The sequence below is a fragment of the Cheilinus undulatus genome, linkage group 9, assembly GCF_018320785.1.
Source record: "Cheilinus undulatus linkage group 9, ASM1832078v1, whole genome shotgun sequence".
NCBI classification, from domain to species: domain Eukaryota; kingdom Metazoa; phylum Chordata; class Actinopteri; order Labriformes; family Labridae; genus Cheilinus; species Cheilinus undulatus.
Genome location: NC_054873.1, coordinates 49,220,328 through 49,239,669, shown reverse-complemented (window position 1 = coordinate 49,239,669; position 19,342 = coordinate 49,220,328). Strand labels below are relative to the sequence as shown.

The window sequence follows — 19,342 nt, the reverse complement described above, 5'->3', positions numbered from 1 at the left end:
TAAGGCAAGACATAAAACTGTGATAGAAGAAAAATAGATTTATTCATGTAACAAATGTTATTGGTTAAATGGAATATGAAAACAAATCATGTATTTCAAGGTAAATTAAGTTCAATGTAAACAAAGAGTACAGAAAGGAAAAAGAATGAGTACAGTTAGTAATAAAATAAATTCAAGTTTTTCTGTATTTTTCACAATACTGACATTAATTTGAAGTGATCATTCTCACTTCTTCTTTGCTCCTTCTGCTCTAAAGTCCGTCCAGCGTCTCTCAGTCAGAGGGGAATTGAGCACAGATGCCACTTTCAGATTGAGTCACCTTCCTCCACCTGTTTTTCAGTTATTTCCTCTCTGCGTTCAGCTCAAACATCAACCGTTTACCCCGCCACCGACGCACTGCAGCACAATGTTGAAGAGGCTCCGTAGCAGCCCTGGAGCATGCTCACACACTCCCTTCACCAGGGTCAGGGTCAGCGCCATGATGACCCTCTCCTCGGCTAAATGCTCCAGACCCACGCCGTGGCGCATCACCCGGTCCACCTCCTGGATCAGGAGCTCTTTCCACTGCTGCAGAGAACAAACAGACCCACCAGTGATTGAAAACAACACTTTTAAAGGAACAAGCCAAGGCTTTACCTGCTGGAATATATGAGTCACAAATATGCATCTTAGTCTGAGGGCATCAGCATCTTAACATTTAATCAAGGAGTCTTTCTGCACATGGTGCGAGGTGAAGGTAGGGCTGTGAAGGTCATCACAATTGCTCTAGTTTTAAAGGAGCATTGCACTGAAATGCAAGAACATTTCCTGTGTGAACAGTGTGTAAACAGTGTGTCCTGTTCATGACCAAATAAAACCATATCCATCTCTGCACATAACAGACTTACATGGACAGCTGAGTTTGAGATTTTCCTGCTGAGATTCTGTGTCGCCTGAACCACAACGTTGTGCTCCAGCTGGGCTGCGATGTCTCTCAGCTCCTCTGCAACCTGCAGAACGTTGGCATGGTTGTGGTTCCCTGAAGGAAAACAGGATTTACCGAACATTAGGGACCTTTGGGACAGACATGTTTGCTTCTGTACTCAGGGGAAAAATGCTCCATGTATTACTACTTTATTTTAGCAGTAACCTTCTTTTAGATTTTTTTTTACAGCTGTTACCTTTTAATTTCATTCAATACTCTATTTGATTTGTTTTTATTTTTTAGTTTTCTCCCCTTAAGTTTCCATGACCACCTTAAATGTTCTACAAGCGGGCCAGGACCCCCCCATTCTGAAAAACCCTGCAGTAAAAGTGAGAACAGTAGAAGTGTGAACTTAGAATTACATCCTGTGAGGTGCAGACAGATGCCAGTTAACTTTGCTTTCACTTTGAAAGTTGCCAGTTGACTTAAAAATAGAACAACTTATCAGACTTCTGACTCAGTGCTCAACTTTTGAACCGTGACACAGGGCGATAACTTTAAAACAGTTACAGATGTGCTGAACAACATATTTGCCTTTAACCTTGTGTAAAGATTACAGGTGAGGGTTTCCCCTGACTCTTCCAGGTACGGAGCAGGATCTTTTACCTGAGTAAATGTACTGGTCTATAAATCTACTCACGTAAAAGTATTAAAAGTATTTAAAGTTTAGTTTGAGTCCTGCTCACAGAGTAGCTACTGAGGAGTTGTTCAGTTGGATGTCTAACTCAGTGGATAGCTTCACTTGTGCTGCAAATATGTCATACATCAACAACAATCCAGCAGGGACAGGACCAAAAGATCAACTCTTTACAGCACAGGTGTCAAACTCAAGGCCCGGGGGCCAAATCCGGCCCCTGGTGCAGTTTTACCCAGCCTGCAGGATCATATCATATTTTAATCAGAACTAGCCTGCAGGTCTGAGGTCTGCAGATTTCCTCCAGTATAGCAATGTAAATTTAACCTTGAAGATTTAGAAAATCCTTTGTTAAGTTGTAAAAATTTGAAAAAGTAAAGAGTAAAAATAATGAGATAGAAAGTAAGGAATGGGGGAAAGGAATTAATTTTCAATTTGCATCTCAAAATTCTGACTTAAACTTAGCATTTTGACTTTTTATCTCATATTGTGAACTTTTACATTCCAATTTTAAATTTCAAGTCATATTTTGAAGTTTCAAGATCATGATTTCAAATTTAATCTCATATTTTGACCTTTTTAACTCCTAACTTTGAATTTTAATCCTCTATTTTGACTTTTTGAACTAACAATTTAGAATCCCATCCCATATTTTGACCTTTTAGATTCACAATCTTAAATATTAAGCTATATCTTGATCTTTTAAACTCATCATTTTGATTTTTTTTATTTCATATTGTGACCTTTTCAACTCCCAACTTTGATTTGTAATCCCATATTTCGACCTTTTAATCTCATGATTTTGTATTTTATCTCGCATCTTAACCTTCAAACTCACAATTTTGTATTTTATCTCATATCTTAAGCTGTAAACCCATGATTTCTACTTTCTATATCATATACTTGCCTTTTGAAAACAGTATTTTCACTTCTGATTTTGTGTTCAGACCTTTTTAATAAATATTTTTACTTTTTATGTCCGATTTTGAGCCTTTACGCTTATCATTTTTACTTTTTCTACATCTCAAAATCATTTATCAATCATTTTTCTCCCTGTTGGGCCCTCAGGTTAGACCTAAATTCAGATTTTGGCCCCCTCCATGGTTGAGTTTGACACCCCTGAGTTGATCTTACACTAACACTGTCAAATAACTCCAACAATAAAGACCATTTAGTGCTGGAGTTTTAACTTTATTAACAAAATTTGGACTTTTTCCACTCTAATTGTATTTTAACTGTATTCTTGTCATTTCATTAATAACCTTGAAGTGCCCAGCATTATTTTTTCTTTCACTGCTGGCTCTAATCCTCTTGCACATCCGGGTGCCTTTGACTGTGATGAAACTTTTAATTTCACTTCATTGAGGTGTATTTTTTATTATCAATGGTGATACTGCAAGTATCTTTGCAAAGTATGCTCTGGCATGTATTTGCACATTCAATTTAAAGAAAAAATGCATTGAGATGCAAAAGTAGACCCAGAGTTTTCTGTTCCTTCTATTGTAGCCACTGACTAATCTCCACCTACATATTCAACATTGAGATGAACTGTCGTTTATTAGTGACTTACTCGGCCAGTGCAGATCCACTGAAGGCTGAATGTCTCCCAGAGAAGCTTTTATGTTACTGGACAGGTGACCATCACACTCCAGGTCTCCCTCCTCCAAAGAAGCATCACCCTGGGGGCTGTTAGCGTTGATGTCCCGGCTAAAGTTTAACTCCTGCCGCAAGGATGAGAGCTCCTTGCCGTACTCTGGGCTTCTACAGTCCGCTTGAAGAAATGTCAGAAAGACTAAGGCTGCGTTTGGCCCGTCGTTCAAACTCCCCGAGACATCCATGGAGGAATCACTCTCCACCTATGAACAGAATAATAACGGCAAACGGGTTAGCGTTAGCAATGTTAGCCCGATTAAACAAACCACTGAAAAGTTGCATCTAAGACTAAAATAATTTAAACTTTGCATTTAAAAAGTGAAAACAGGCGGGGCATTAACACGGAAAAGTTGCTAAAAACGTATCCCTTTTAGCATTTACGCTATAAATTCAGATGGTTCGATATGATTTATAAACGCGCTAAAAGATAAGCTAATGCTAACCGCTGTGGGTGTTACGGTGTTATTAGTAACTGTGTTAACTGGTGACTGACTTCGAGTCGTTTGTACTGTTTTTCTGCGTAACATCAAATAAAATTGAATGAAAACGTATTAATAGATATTTCTCGAAGAAAACATTTAACGAAGAGGTATCTACGATGAATACTGGGTTTCAGCTTTCGTTATAACCACAACACTCACAGAAGAATCCTTCTGAGACACTAGTTACCACAGGGGCGACTTTAACCGCCCTCCGTCTAATAAAGTTACGATATAAAAATCAAAATTAACGTTCAAAATACTAACGTTAAAGCTAATACAGTGTTTGGAGCATAGCTCGTACTTACATTCGTTTCTTGCTCCTTGTATTTTAAATTTCAGCTTCTTAAAGTTACTGATGCCTCATGCCGCCAGGCCTGTGCAGATAATAAAACGCTGAGCTGCATACAAACAACTGAGGAGCTTTATTGTGTCCAACACTGGTTAAACAAGAGGGTGGGTACGTAAAGGCATCGTGGTGCGTTCATCAACATCGGTAATCAGTGTCACCTTTAAAAACAAATCCTAACACTCACGTTTCCCTCGGTTTCTCGGAGTTCACAGAACTGTTTTCGACTGTTCGCTTACTGACATTTCCCTTATAGAGGTTTTACTGACAATTATTGCACTAATATCTTTATTTCTATTCTTTATTTAACATTTATTTTACCAGGAGAATTCCCATTAAGATGACACATTAAACCGAAAGTCTATCGTAAAGACAGTATATCTTTAAATGTTACAGTTTATTACAGCTTCGACAAATCAAATTAATCTTAGTTGGTAATTGATTTTTGATTTTTTTTTAAATCAGTAACTTTCCGCAGATAAAAAGGAATAGAAACGTTAAACCAAACAGGGTAATTTCGTGACCTACTGAGAAAGAAAAAAGTATATTGACAGTAGATTAGCTTACACTTCCTTGTTTTTTCCCGTTACCATCAAACTGAGAGCCATACTGTTGGCTGCTGTTACAGATAAGAGAAGCATCAGGATACTGGAAAGTCCCTGCTGTCGTTCAGGTCAGGAAAGTTTGTTGGATTTCTTAGTAGGGTTGTCCACGATGTTAGACAAACTTCAGTTTGATTTTAGAAATAAAACTTTATTTATACCCATTTAATCCTACATTTCTCTGTCTACTTTTGAAAAGCCTCTTTTCGCTGCTATAGTCAATAAAATGACAATGATTATCATTCAGAAGACGAATGAAAAGTTTGACACCTTGGTTTACAACATAAAAAAAAAAAACAGTTCCAGTAAGCTGACCTAAGGGAAATTTACTGTTTTAAACCTCTAAAAAAATGCTGGCAGCTTGGATAAACGTCAGAAAATACCAGCAAGATTTTGAATCTGAAACCCATCTTATGACCTGGACATTTTACTTAAACTTAACTGCTTTTTGACACCATCAATCATTGAGAATAACAGATTAATTTGTTTTAAAACATGTGGGTTAAGAAACAAGAATCAAAGTAAAAGGCATCAAGAATTTGACAGCTTTTTTATAATATTGCAAAAAATAATTTCTCGTTTCAAGTAGTAAAATTGCAAAAGAAAAACAAAAAACGCCTGAATACAGTCAGAATTTCACAAACATATTAGAAATGTTTATTCACTGAAATATTTCCAGTTTTTTGTGCAATTCACAGAGTCTGGGCCCCCGGAAAGAATATTACACAGCCTCATCATTTGCATCATTTTTAAAAATATATTTGCAATTTAATTTATTTTTGAAGCATAATTTCCCAATTTAAGAGCAATATTTTTACTATGGTTACACTGAATTTACTTGCTTTATTTCGCAGTGCTGGACTATACCATATGGACATTTTTAAGGGAGGAGCAAAGGCCCCCCAGTGTTTATTTTACTCTATTTGATACAAATTTCAGTCTGTTGACCAATTCATTTTGTCGCTTTTGATTCAATAATGACACTAATTACTAAATACAAATAGATAGAAACACACTTTTCATTGCAGGCTCCTTAAGGGCCCCTCCCTACTGTGGGCCCAGGTAATCAGTACCCTTTTTCCCCCTGTGCTACGCCTCTGGGTGCACAGGAGAAGAAAGAACCAATCTCATGAAGTAGATGTAGTCTTTAGAAAGCTTTGGTACATTTTGACACTATAAATCAGGGGTGTCAAACTCAAGGCCCAGGGGCCAAATCCGGCCCCCAAGATGATCTCATATTTCTGTTATAACTGGCCCATCAGTCTGAGGTCTGCAGATTTCCTCAAGTATAAAAATGTGAACTTATCCTTGGTGATTTAAGATGTCCTTGTTAAGTAATAAAATCTGAAAGAGTAAGGGGTAAAAATATTCAGATAAGAAGCCAGAAATGTGGGAAAAGAAATTAATTTATGTATTAATTTCATATTTTCAATTTTGCATCTCACAATTAGGACTCAAACTTAGGATTTTGACTTTTAATTTCATACTTTGAGCATTTCAACTCAAAAATTTGACTTCTCCTATAAAATTGAGCTTTAAGATTCATAATTCTAATTTTTAAGTCATATTTTGACCTTTTTAACCAATTATTTTGTATTTTATCTCATATTTTCAACTCCAAACTTTGGCCTTTTAGACTCACAATTTAAAATTTTGAATCATAATTTGACTTTTAATTTCACAATCACAAATTTAGTTTTTTATTTTCACCTTTTAAACTCATGGTTTTGAGTTCCTTTTTTATATATTTGCCTTTCAAAGCCATTATTTTTCAATTTCATGTTTTGCCCTTTTAGAACTAATAAATTTACTTTTCTCAGATTGTGAGCCTTTAAACTTCATTTAAAAAAAAATTAAAACAGTGCTGCCTTTTTTCGTTATATTTTATTACTGGTGAATAAAAGTTGACAGTTTATGGTTAAATATCGACCCTGTTAGGCCCTCAGGTTAGACCTGAATCCAGAATTCGTCCCCTGCTGTGAATGAGTTTGACACCCCTGCTATAAATAAATAAAATATAGTACACTCTTTTGTTCTGAAACATTTACTATCCAAAAAGTATCAAAAATCAAACACATTTTGCAAGGAAACTCCTGCACACTGTCCAAAAGAATGGTAACATTTCCTTACTGGAAAGTTTCCAATGTTTTTCAGCTATTTAGACTGTATTAAGTAGTTTGTTTTTGCAAAATTTGACGAGCTCTCCTTTTCACTGGTTTTATCTAACAGATTTAGATTGACCAATTTTCTTTTGCACAATTATCATTAAGTAACCAAATCTAAGGTGCCATTAAAGTTATTGAACATTTCGCCAACCATGTGACTCGCATCACAACCAAGTTTAAGGATAAATTAGAAAAAGGACGATCCATATGATAAAATGCTTTAAAAGTTTATTTACAGTTAAAAAAAACAAGTCCATGCATGGTTGAAGGTTAGAGGCATGCAGAAGTTACAAACAGTTAAAATGACTTTAAGTGTTATAGTGTGAATATTTCTTCAGAACCACTGCGATCAGTGATTCATGTCTTTAAAACAAACCACATCCTCTCCACTGCAAATACAACACTCTTAGGATTGTCCATGCAGTTATTTCATTCAGTTCAGACAAACCCATGTAAACCTGCTGGATTTAATCTAACCTGGATGCAGTCACGTTGCTTCAGAGCAGCATGTGAGCCTCCATCAGATTTCAGACTTTCACTTAGCAACCAAAACTCATGGAGCGTGCAGTCTTCCTACCAACAAGCCTCCTTCCCGTCTTGGGCAGAGAGCCCATCTTCGCTGAGGATTTCAGCCCCAAAGAGAGGTTCTGCCTCGGTGACAGAGCTGCCTGACGAGCCTCCTCCAGCTCCCTGCAGAAAGAAATACAGCCGTGCTTTGAACTTGACTGTCTGGGTTTGTCAAATACTTGGATGCTTTTTTTGCTACCAGGTTTAAAAAAATGATGCAATCTCCAGTGTTTACACGTGGATATGGATGCAAAGTAAGGAAACAACATCTATTTCGTGAAACACTGGCATCAGAGAGGGATGAAGAGATCAAAAATTGCAGGCAAACTTCTTCATTGTTCTTTAAAATTCAGTGAAGATGAAACTGGGTCAGAAACCTTGAAGCAGATTCTTCATGGTCTTACTTTTCAAGCATGGCTGTCCTGAACTTCTCCACGTTCAGTTCTCTGCGTAGCTGAGCAGCCAGCCGCCCGGTCCGCTCCTCCCTCAAGACTGTGTGCTTGCACAGCTCTCTGGTGGACGGCCGCTTGGTCAGATCTGGATCCAGTAACGACTGGAAAGATGGAGTTTTTGACAAGAACTGCTTTAGATAGGAGTCATTGAAGTGGTTTTTACATGCTGGAAACTCAATAACCAAACATTTAAACTGAGTATCAGCAAAGCACTCGATACTTAATAATCCTAATTACAAAGAGCACCTGAAGAAGGCTTTTAAAGGGAGACGACAGCTCCTGTGGCAGTCTGGGGAGCTCCCCCCGTCTGAGGCTGTGCCACTCGTCTCCATTTTGGGGCAGAGGGGGAGCGCCGGCTGCTCGCAGCACCGTAAGGCCCAGAGCAAAGATGTCTGCCTTTGGGAGCTGGCTGTAATCCTGCAGGGCATCAAAACAACTGAAATACTGAGTAGAGACAACAACCACACAGATACAACAGAATCTTTTTTGTTTGGGTCCAAAAGTGTCGGAAAGTTTTAGATTATTGAAAAGTAGTGATTTAACTTTTAATCAGTGTATTCTGGGGAGAGTATCATACTTTACTACTTTTAAATAGCAATAATTCCTGAGTCAGAAAGACAGGAATAAAATGTCAGAAAGGGAAGGTCCAAGCTTCCTGTCAATAATGTGAAACCAGCTGTTATCGGGCTCATGTTTTTAGATGGTAGGCTGCACAAAACAGGAGAAAGATTCCACATCACATCAAGAATTTGAAGCTGCATTTCACTTTATTATGAGGCTTTCTCTGTAATTAAACATGTTTGTACTGTCGTTTTTGCACAAATGTAATCAAAGCAGCTTCACTTTTACTTGAGTATTAAAATCCTCTACCTTCTCAGAATGTCTGAAATATTTTTACCTCTTGCAGGACCTCGCTGGCCAGAAAGCGGCTGTCCCCTTCCTCGACTTGAGGGCTGTTTATGGAAGTGACATGACCCAGATCACCTGTAGGAGACAGAGAGCATTTATCTAAAAGGTAGAAAGCTGACTAAATATAAATATTAAATAAAATACAGTACCTATTTTGTAAATGACGCCTGCTGAAGAGCTTCCATCCTCCTCCTCCTCGCTCTCGCCGGCTGCACTGGAGCTGGAGCGCTGGCAGATAAATATATTACCTGAAGAGACACACATAACATGAAGGTCATTCTGTAGGCACTGGACTATTACTTAATGTGTGACATACAATCATGGATGAAAATATTGGCACCCCTGGAATTTTTCCAGAAAATACACCATTTCTCACAGAAATTGTTGCAATTACAAATGTTTTTGGTATACACATGTTTATTTCCTTCATGTGCATTGGAACAACACAAAAAATCCAAAGAAAAAAGACAAAATCAGCATAATTTTACACAAAACTCAAAAAATGGGCCGGACAACATTATTGCCCCCCTTTTAAAACTGTGGGTAAATCATTTTATTCCCAGCATGTGATACTCATTTAAACTCACCTGTGGCAGTAACAGGTGCTGGCGATCTAGAAATCACACCTGAAGCCAGTTAGAATGTCTAAAAGTTGACTCAGCCTTTGTGTTGTGTGTCTGTGTGTGTCACACCAGGCATGGAGAGGAGAAAGAAGAGCCCAGAATTGTCTGAGGACTTAGGAAACAAAATTGTGGAAAAATATGAACAATCTCAAGGTTAAAGACCATCTCCAGAGATCTAGAAATTCCTTTGTCCACTGTGTGTAATATAATCAAGAAGTTTATAACCCATGGAGCTGTGGCTAATCTCCCTGGACGTGGACAGAAGAGAAAAATTGACAAAAGAATGAAGGCAGGATAGTTGGAATGGTGGATAAACATCCTCAGTCAACTTCCACACAAATTCAGGCTGTCCTGCAGACTCAAAGTGTCAGCAAAAGTGTCAGCTGGGACCATACGCGGTCATCTGAATGAGATGAAGTGCTATGGCAGGAGACCGAGGAGAACTCCACTGCTGACAAAAAGACACAAAAAAGCCAGACTGGAGTTTGCAAAAATGTACCTGAGTAAGCCTCAATCCTTCTGGGAGAACATTTTGTGGACAGATGAGACTAAGGTAGAGCTTTTTGGAAAAGCAGGTCATTCTACTGTTTACAGAAAACAGAATGAGGCCTACAAAGAAAAGAACACAGTACCTACAGTCAAACATGGTGGAGGTTCAAGGGTGTTTTAGGATTGTTTTTCTGCCTCTGGCACTGGGTGCCTTGACTGTGCAAGGAATCATGAAATCTGGAGACTATCAAAAGATTTTGGGCCGCAATGTAGGGCCTAGTGTCAGAAAGCTGGGTCTGGGTCAGAGGTCATGGGTGTTCCAGCAGGACAACGACCCCAAACATTCCTCAAAAAGCACCAAGAAATGGTTGGAGACAAAGCTGGAGAGTTCTGAAGTGGCCAGCAATGAGTCCAGATCTAAATCTCATTGAACACCTATGGAGAGATCTCAGAACTGCTGTTGCAAGAAGCACCCTTCAAATCTGAGAGACCTGGAGCAGTTTGCAGAAGAAGAGTGGTCCAAAATTCCAGCTGAGAGGTGTAATAAGCTTGTCGATGGTTATAGGAGGTGATTGGTTTCAGTTATTTTTTTCCGAGGTTGTGCAACCAAATATTAAGTTGAGGGTGCCAACAATTTTGTCTGGCCTATTTTTGAGTTTTGTGTAAAATTATGTCAATTTTGTCTTTTTTCTTCGGATTTTTTGTGTTGTTCCAATGCACATGAAGGACATAAACATGTGTATACCAAAAACATTTGTTGATTGCAACAATTTCTGGAAGAAATGATGTATTTTCTGGAAAAATTCCAGGGGTGCCAATATTTTCGTTCATGACTGTAGGTCTTATCCACATCTAATGCTTATAGGAGGTGCAAAGCAAGATTAGAGGGTAAATCTGCTCTGTTGAGCCTGAAGTCACTAAGCTGGCTCTCTTTTAACCGGTCTACATCACCATTATCATTTTAAACATGCATAGATTGTAAGCCAACATCCTCTCCCTAGATGTAAATACAGATTTTTTTGCAAGTCTGAGGAAGAGCTTGTTGGTTTGAAACCTTACTTTTACCTTTTTGATTGCATTTTGCAAACAAGACAGGATACTTTAAATTTATTGAAACCATCAAAAATATGTGTATTTCTATCTCTGATATTACAATAAATACAAGGAGTTTTATTCAGCAGTTCTATATGTCAGGGGTGTCAAATTCAAGGCCCAGGGGCAAGATCTGGCCCGTGGTGCAGTTATACCCGGCCCACCAGATCATATGATATTTTTATCAAAACTGGCCCACCAGTTTGAGGTCTGCAGATTTCCTCCAGTATAAAAATGTAATCTTAACCTTGATGATTTATAAAATCCTTGCTGCATCATAAAAATGAGAAAAAGTAAATAGTAGAAACCTTGATAAAAAGTCAGTCATGACTAAAGGTTATGGTTTTGACTTTTTATTTCACATTTTAACCCTTACATCTCATAACTTGGACTTTTTATCTCATATTTTTACCTTTTAGATTCATAATTTTACATTTTAAATCCTATTTTGACCTTTTAAAGTCATGATTTTAACCTTTATCTCATGTTTTGACCTTTATGAACTCTGAATTTGGACTTTTATCTCATCATTCTTACCTTGAAAACTGATGGTTTTTAATTTTATCTCAGTGTTTTACCTTTTAAAATCATGATTTTGACTTTTATTTCACATTCTGATCTTTTTCAACCCCTAACTTTAACTTTTATCTCAGTTTTTAACCTTTAAAAATCACGATTTTTAATTTATTCATATTTTGACATTTTAAACTCATAATTTTGATGTTTACCTCATATTTTGACTCTTAAAAATTATGATTTTGAATTTTATCTCAGTTTTTGACTTTGAACATTCATTATTTTGACTTTGAATGTCATGTTTTTACCTTTTAAACTTAAAAGTTTGACTTTTTTCTCAGACTTTGAGTTTTTAACTTATCATCTTTTTATAGCAAAACCATTTATTATCAGTGCCAAGTGGCAGTGCATGTGAGCGATCAGCTTGTTTGACAATAATCAGTGTGGAAAAACTTTTAGATTCCTTGACTAAGGCAACTTTCTTTGCTAGCACCACAAGATGGCAGCACCCTCTAAACAGCTGTGGGATTCATCTGCAGATCAGACTACCATACACTCTGAAAAGCTCTGTTTTAACTTCAGCTGGCACATGTGAAACTCATGAGCCAGCATGATGGCATGTGCACTAAAATGTCATTGGACAAGAGAGAAACCTCAGTGCTTTTAGAGACTAAAAAGGTTTGAATAAAAGTGAATGCTGTGACTAAAACCCTTATGCTAGGCTCTGTTACAAATGCGGGTGGACGTACTTGGTTTGATGTCCAGGTGTACCAGGCCGGAGCTGTGGATGTATTTGAGCCCCATAGAAACCTGTAAGAGCAGATCCTTCAGCTGAGCCTCTGAGAACCCCTCGCCATGCAGCTCCTTCTTCAGGATGGCATCGTTCAGACTTCCTCCTAACCCAAACACAAAAAGACAGCATCAGAATTCAAGTATTTACTGTATTTTGTAAAAAGCCAGCTTAGAAGATACCCCCAAGCCATGTAGAGTGGACAAGAAAACACTAAACATTAATTTTAGCTATTTGATTTTTTGCTTTGATGACCCAGTTATTTTCATGCCCCTGTGCTGGCATAGGCTTTTTCTGAACACAATACCTGATACACAAACTCTCACTTGGATGAAGTGATAAAATTCTTCACATATAGAGAGGAAGTCATTTATTTACTTACTTAAGTATGCATTTTCCAGACTTACCATAAATATCTCTCCACCAGTGCTTCATAGTTATCATATACCGTGTTTTCTCACGTGTCATGTTTGTCTCCTATCGTGTGATCTGATTACTCAGAGCTTTAAATGAGGAGGAGACCTACCATCGCAGTACTCGTTCTGGATGATCATGTGATGCTCCTCTGCCCATGCTGAATAATAGCGGACAACATGTGGGTGGTGTCCGAGGACAGCATGTGCGTACACTTCCTTTAGGGCCAGCTGCCTGAGAGGACATGAAAACAGAAATAAACCTGATCAGTTCATGAATTTATAAAAAACCTCAGTGCGGTTCTGGTGACCTGCTGCAGCTGACTCACTCATTGGCCGAGCCTGCCAGGGGTCGGTGAGAGCGCTTGATGGCGTACAAGCAACCGTCCAGCCTCTTCACGCACTTATAAACTGCCCCGAACTCGCCCACGCCGATGCACTCCAGCTCTAGGAACTCGCTCTCATAGCGCGACAGCATGAAGGCCTGGACGGCTCGCCTCTGCCATAGAAACAGACAGACAGCGCCTTATGGTGAGAAACATGTCTAAAAGAGGAGATACACGTCAGAGAGCTCGGGCTGGAGTTTGATCACAGTTGGGAGATCTGGGCCGGTTTTCTTTGGTGCTTCACCAAATATGGTAGCTCTTCCATGAGGAAAACGCTCTGACAGAGCTTTTGTCGGAGATCCCTCAGAGATATCCCGGAAGTAGAACTGGCAGCGTGCAATTTTGGACAGAACAACAAGTGAGGAGGCGGCAGAAGATGACAAAGCCTGATGATGAAACCATATCAGAAGCATCAGAGAGGGAGGGTTAGATCCAGCAGAAAGCAGAGATAAAAATAACCGTACCTTTGGTGGGAGAAAGGCTTCATCATCCTCCTCAGATGACGTTAAACTGTGTTTCAACCTGCCAGAGATGAAAAAAGGGCCTTTAGACCTTAATACACTCAGAATCAGAGAGGGATTAAAAAGTCCCGTCTGTATTTGAAGGCACTTAATGCTCAAAGATGGAGATAGCTGCTCTTTCATTTTCCCCTTTGAGAACTGTGTGGTGGATTTAGAAACCCACAGAGGCTTCAATGTTTGCCAATTAAAGAACCTTTCATATTACAAGTAGAGCTGGGTGATACGGGCCAAAATTTATATGTTTTAGCTTAATGGTGTTACAGCATGGACTGTGTATCTGGATATTTTTGTCTGTAAAGAATTTAACACACCAGAAATATAAACTTTGATATGAGTCTAGTAAACATTAGTAGTAGACAGTCTCAGTCCAGTCCTTGTGAAGCTCCCCTAAGTTCTTGAATCTGCTTTGTTTGACAATCTCCTGAAAGCCTTCCATGAATCTGCTCTGATACAGCCTCTAAGACAGGGGTGTCAAACTTGAGGACCGGGGGCCAAATCCGGCCCGTGCTGCAGTTTTACCCAGCCCACAAGATCATGTCATATTTTAATGAGAACTGGCCCACAGGTCTGAGGTCTGCAGATTTCCTCCAGTATGGAAATAAAAATGTAACCTTGAAGATTAAAAATATTCTTTAAATCATAAAACTTTGAAAAAGTAAAGTGTAAAATATTAAGAAAGTAAGGAATGAGGGAGGCATATGAATTTGTTTTCATTTAATATTTTCAATTTGCATCTTAAATTTACGACCTAAAATTAGGATTTTGACTTTTTGTCTCATATTGTGAACTTTTAGATTTCAATTTTGAATTTCAAGTCATCATTTGAAATTTTAAGCTCATAATTTCAAATTTGATCTCATACTTTTGCCCTTTTTAACGACTAATTTTGACTTTTGATCCCATATTTTGACTTTTTTAACTCATGACTTTGAATTTTATCTCATGTTTAGAATTTAAAACATGGTTTTGGATTTATCTCATATTTTGACCTTTAAACTCACGATTTTTACTTTCCATCTCATATATTTGCCTTTTGAAAACATTATTTTGACTTTTGTTTTGTGTTCTGACCTTTTGAACTATTTTACATTTTATCTCAGATTTTGAGCCTTTAAACTTATCATTTTGACTCTAAAAAAATCTCAAATTCATTTATCATCAGTTTTCCCCCTTAGTAATTACCTGTGAAAATTATGTTTACGTTTTAAGGTTAAAATTTAAATAACAAAAATGTTTACCCTGTTGGGCCCTCAGGTTAGACCTAAATTCAGATTTGGGCCCCCACTATAATTGAGTTTGACAGCCCTGCTCTAATAACAGCCTGACCTTTAGCAGTGACCTTCTGTGGCTTACCCTCCTGATGGAGGGTGTCAGTGATTGTCTTCTGAAAAAGTTAGCTGTCTTCTACATGATTGTGGTTGTGTGTAGTGAACCAGGGTGGGGAATAAAGGCTCATAACTGACCAGAATTGGACTTTTCCACTATATTCTATTTGGAGTGTTTTTTGTGAGCTGTAATCTTCAAGACTAGAACAAAAAAAGTCTTGAAATATTTCACTTTGTGTGTGATCTACCTTGAAAATATGTAAGCTTAACCTTTTGATATAAATAAAAAGGAAAAAAATACCTTTTCACTATATTCTACTATTTTTAGATGTACTTGTATATTGATATAAATAACTAATAATAAGTGGACTGGTTCCCCTCTGATGTGAGATGTTCTACATTCATTTTACAAATATATATATAAAAAAAGTCTAAAAAGTGAGGAGAATGCATCACAACTGTGCAGACATACAATACCTGACAGCAGTCATTACCTGCGCCCGTAATCGTCGTCATCATCGCTCCTAAAACTCATCCTCCTCTGCTGCTCGCTGCTCCTGCGGACTGTGTCGGGGGTGAAAGGATTCACGTTGACGGACGGCGCCTGGACGTGGTTAGCAGCAGCCGCCGAGACGAAACACAGCGTTCGCTGATGGCGGCTTAGCTTTGTGCTGGAGTACGGCTGGGACGCTTTGGAGAGGAGACTCTGCAGGAGGAAGGACACAGACATAATTTAGATCACAGAAAATAAAATGAAACCTAAGCACTTTTTAATGACTTCAAATGTGTGCAGATGACACTGTCATTTACTGTCATTTCAGCTGTAATGATAATCACCATCATTTTGATCAGCACTGAGATCATGTAGCCAGACACTGTGTCAATGGCATAGGATTTATTTCACATCCATCGTAGATATGTTTGGCAAGGGAAGAACCTTTCAAAATAAACCTCAGGATGCATGTACAGTCAGTCACAACCATTACTGGTCAATAAGAGCGACAAAACGTGATGTTGTAGGTACCATAAAGCTCAACAGGAAGCTATTATCTTTGTTCACCATCAGTGGAGCCAGTTGTAAATTAAAATCTTACTGAAGTTGGTCAGGAGAAGAGCAAAAATCATCTTCTCTACCATGAAAAGTTTTCAGAGTGGTTCTTTGCTCCTCTTTTGTTAAATAAATTTTGTCCAGTTCTGACAAAACTGCCGCTATAGCTGCATCCATGCTAATCTCTTTATCGGACACCATTTTTACAGGCTTGCTGTTGCTTTAACTCAACATTTCCTCCTCAAATGATGCTGACTGGTGCAGTTATTCTCTGACTGGGAACAAGTGTATCAGCTTGAAGCTTTGGATGGATCCACCTGATGACAGACATGGAATCTGGACAATGCATCGGCTTTGCAAGGTTGATGCAAAGTAAAGTTGTTGATGTTTGTGCTACTTTTTTCAGGACTAGGTATTTTCAGATGCAGTCTTTATTATCTTAATAATAAATGGTATCAAAAAATACCAATACCAATACAAACTACACCTATTTCATGAGGAAAAAAATGTAGAGAAAAATGAGAGAATACATTTTCTCTGTCTAAATTGCAAGAGAAGAGTCAGATCTTAGAATATGTCAAAATGAAACAAAGCTGCTTTCACCTCTGTCTTTAAGTGGGATTAAAATTAAGTCAGGATTATGCTGCCATTTGTGATTTCTTATTCAACTTTGTCCAAGCCACAAAATCTGGTACGACTGGTTTTATACTGACTGAATACTCGCTGTCAAAAACTCCTACAACCACAGGGAGAATAATGTTGGATTACTCCTCACCTTCGGTGTGCTTGGAGAGTCACAGAGCCTCAGTTTCCTCCAGGAAGCGTAAGGAATGGGGCTGGTGCATTGCACAGGAGACGGTATGGTGATGCTTCTGCTGCGATGGCGCTGTACCCTGGGCGTCCTGCATGCAGAGCTGGGACTATGGACCCTGGGGCTGCGGACCCTGGGACTGCAGACCCTGGGGCTGCGGACCCTGGGACTGTGGATTCTGGGGCTTTTGATGATGAAGGGGCAGTCATCGGAGCTGTTGTCGCTGCTGCTGCTCTCCTCTCCACAGCTCGAGAAGTCCAGCTGCTGGCTGATCCCTTCGAACACTGTCGCCATGCTTCAGGCCTGTGATTGGCAGAGATGTCCTTTAGATTTCACAGGATAAATTCTCAGTAGTTTTAAATTTGGTTAAACATTGGATAACAGAACTGCATTAAGTCTGGGAACTTGGATTAAGGTTGTCATGTTACCAGAATATTAAAATAATTGTGATAAAATGTCAGTGGAGGTTCTCAGTTATCCAAAGACTGATTCAAAAAGGGCAACTAGACATGATTACAGTTGTTGAAGATGTTTAACCTCATGTCTGCAAGGCCTGTTTATTTTTGAAAGAAGACCTAAATATCGTCAAGAAACTCGACTAACTCCAGCTGCATGTTTTGGATAAATTGTTGGATTACTGAAAGTTAACATGAAAAAAGGCTATCGATACCCATTTTATTAAAACAGCAACAAAACTGAAAACTTAAACACTAAAATTTGGTCATTTCTTGGGTTTTTACTGACTAAAAATTGCAAGCATACTCCTGATCACTGTCTAAATTGCTCCAAACTTTGGTAATGTTACAGCATAGAAAAATCTGTATACTTGTAATGTTTAGTCAGTGTTGTTTTTCTTATTTTTTTACACTTTGGGTAAATGCATATCTGTCATTCATCTGTCATTAAAATAATTGTATCTTTCATCTAACGATAAGGAATTATCCTGTATAATTTGGACAGTGTTTTGGTCTTTAATATTGAATGCCTGAGATGTCTATTTATGTTGATTATGTTGCCTAATCAAGTTTCACTATAGTCTGATTTTTACCAGGACTGTAAGAAAGCTTTATAATCTGTTTAATCTGCAAAACCTGAAAATCACATAAAACACATGGGAATCAAGGTTTGAGACTCAACTTTTTCTTGTTTTTAAACAAACAATAGTTGCATGCAAACTAATGAAACGTTGCAAATGTATTTGTGCAAGTTGCATCTTTCTCATGGTGCCCTCTGGTTGAACACACGACTTAATCCTTTACTCGGTTTGCTTTTAAAGCTCTTACTATTTTCAGTGGTACAGATCATTGAAATAACTGACTGTACAGTAACCACTTGGCATCGAAAGACATCTAAGGATCAAATGTTTTGACAGCTTCACATTGCACGACTATTCATGCCCTCAGGCTTCTCTACATTTGTAATTGTCACAAACCAACATGGTATGCATGTGAACTTACTGGCTGACAAAAATGCAGACGTCAGATGAACAAAAATGAACTTGAAGGGAAGCTGTTGGACTAGGAGTTAGTAACTCATTTTGCAGGTAAGCCCTAAAGACATTGTCAGTTTTCTTTATCACTTTAAAATCCCTCAATCTACCTTGAAATTACAGACTATTTTTGGTTGCTTCAGTTTTTAAAATGCTGATAAATTTCAGTCCAAGTTTCAGTAGTAACATGACAGCTACCACAAAGCCTGGCAGGTATTTAAAAAAAAAAAAAAAAAAAAAAAAAAGAATAAATCAATATTTTTGCTGCACACAGAGGCCTACGGGTATTTTTCTCTGCACACAAAACGAGTTTCACTATTTTATCAATGAGTCATTTTAACTAAAAGATGGATTTTTAGGACGCTCTCCATCAAAATCATGAGGACTGGAGCCAGTGAAGCTGGGCTTTATCTTCCTAACGTGTTTTATACCTTCATTTTTCTCACATGCTGAGACACACAACGCTTAAAAAACACAATTTCACTTTTTTTTGGGATAATTCTGTTTTTGAAGTTCATACTCACAGAAAAATTCGCCGCAGCCTCTTCCACGGGGTACCTGTTTGAATATCGCGCTCTGTATGTAAATGACTTCCTGTTTAAAACACCTTCGCTACCGGGTCAAGACCCCGAGCTCTCTGATTGGATGAGGGGCCCTTGAACACCTGGGCTATGAAAAGGCTGGTAATTGGGGTTCTTCCAGGTTTTGTGAAACACAACTTTTGCGGGACCGTTGAATAAAAAAGTTTATTTTGTCAACTGATGAAAGAAAACCACTTTTTTTTCATGAGCCCAAACTCGGACACTGCGTGATAAAACGGCATGACCTCATTGGTGTGACGTCACGTAAATGGGCGGGAAAGTGTAGGATAGTCTTGGTTGTCCTCCTATCTTCAAGGCAGATAATACATTTCTCAAACTATCGATGTAAAATTGAAAGATAACCTGTGCATCAAAAACAAGAAAATACTTATGTTGCTGTAATTTCATGTTTTAATGATTTCATCATGTTTTTTTTTTTTTTACTTTTACCTACGAAAGTCTGAATGAATGGGACAGCAAAAGT

General features: G+C 38.3%; 1 protein-coding gene across 2 annotated transcripts; it reads right to left on the bottom strand.

The window, feature by feature from the left end:
* Positions 1–7,057: 7,057 nt before the first annotated feature.
* wee2 (WEE2 oocyte meiosis inhibiting kinase) lies at positions 7,058–18,882 on the bottom strand. 2 transcript variants are annotated; one of them, XM_041794754.1, is made up of 12 exons: positions 18,802–18,882; positions 16,753–17,091; positions 15,424–15,635; positions 13,548–13,605; positions 13,027–13,196; positions 12,811–12,932; positions 12,244–12,390; positions 8,924–9,022; positions 8,764–8,849; positions 8,112–8,282; positions 7,818–7,966; positions 7,058–7,536 (listed from the first exon to the last, which is right to left on the bottom strand). In XM_041794754.1, the coding sequence occupies exons 2-12, from the start codon at positions 17,080–17,082 to the stop codon at positions 7,386–7,388; spliced, it is 1,695 nt and encodes a 564-aa protein (XP_041650688.1). In that variant the 5' UTR covers positions 17,083–17,091; positions 18,802–18,882; the 3' UTR covers positions 7,058–7,385. The 2 variants fall into 2 exon arrangements, 1 of the variants encoding a protein (XP_041650688.1); XR_005992314.1 differs by having other exon boundaries at positions 7,399–7,536; positions 8,764–8,818.
* Positions 18,883–19,342: the final 460 nt, after the last annotated feature.

Bases quoted from the DNA above. Each gene is read 5' to 3' on its own strand.
- wee2 (XM_041794754.1), bottom strand. From the start codon at position 17,082: ATGGCGACAGTGTTCGAAGGGATCAGCCAGCAGCTGGACTTCTCGAGC. The intron at 13,606-15,423 runs GTAATGACTGCT...CATCTCTGGCAG, and splicing joins GACGACGATTACGGGCGCAG to GTTGAAACACAGTTTAACGT. The intron at 13,197-13,547 runs GTACGGTTATTT...TTTCTATGGCAG, and splicing joins AAGCCTTTCTCCCACCAAAG to AGGCGAGCCGTCCAGGCCTT.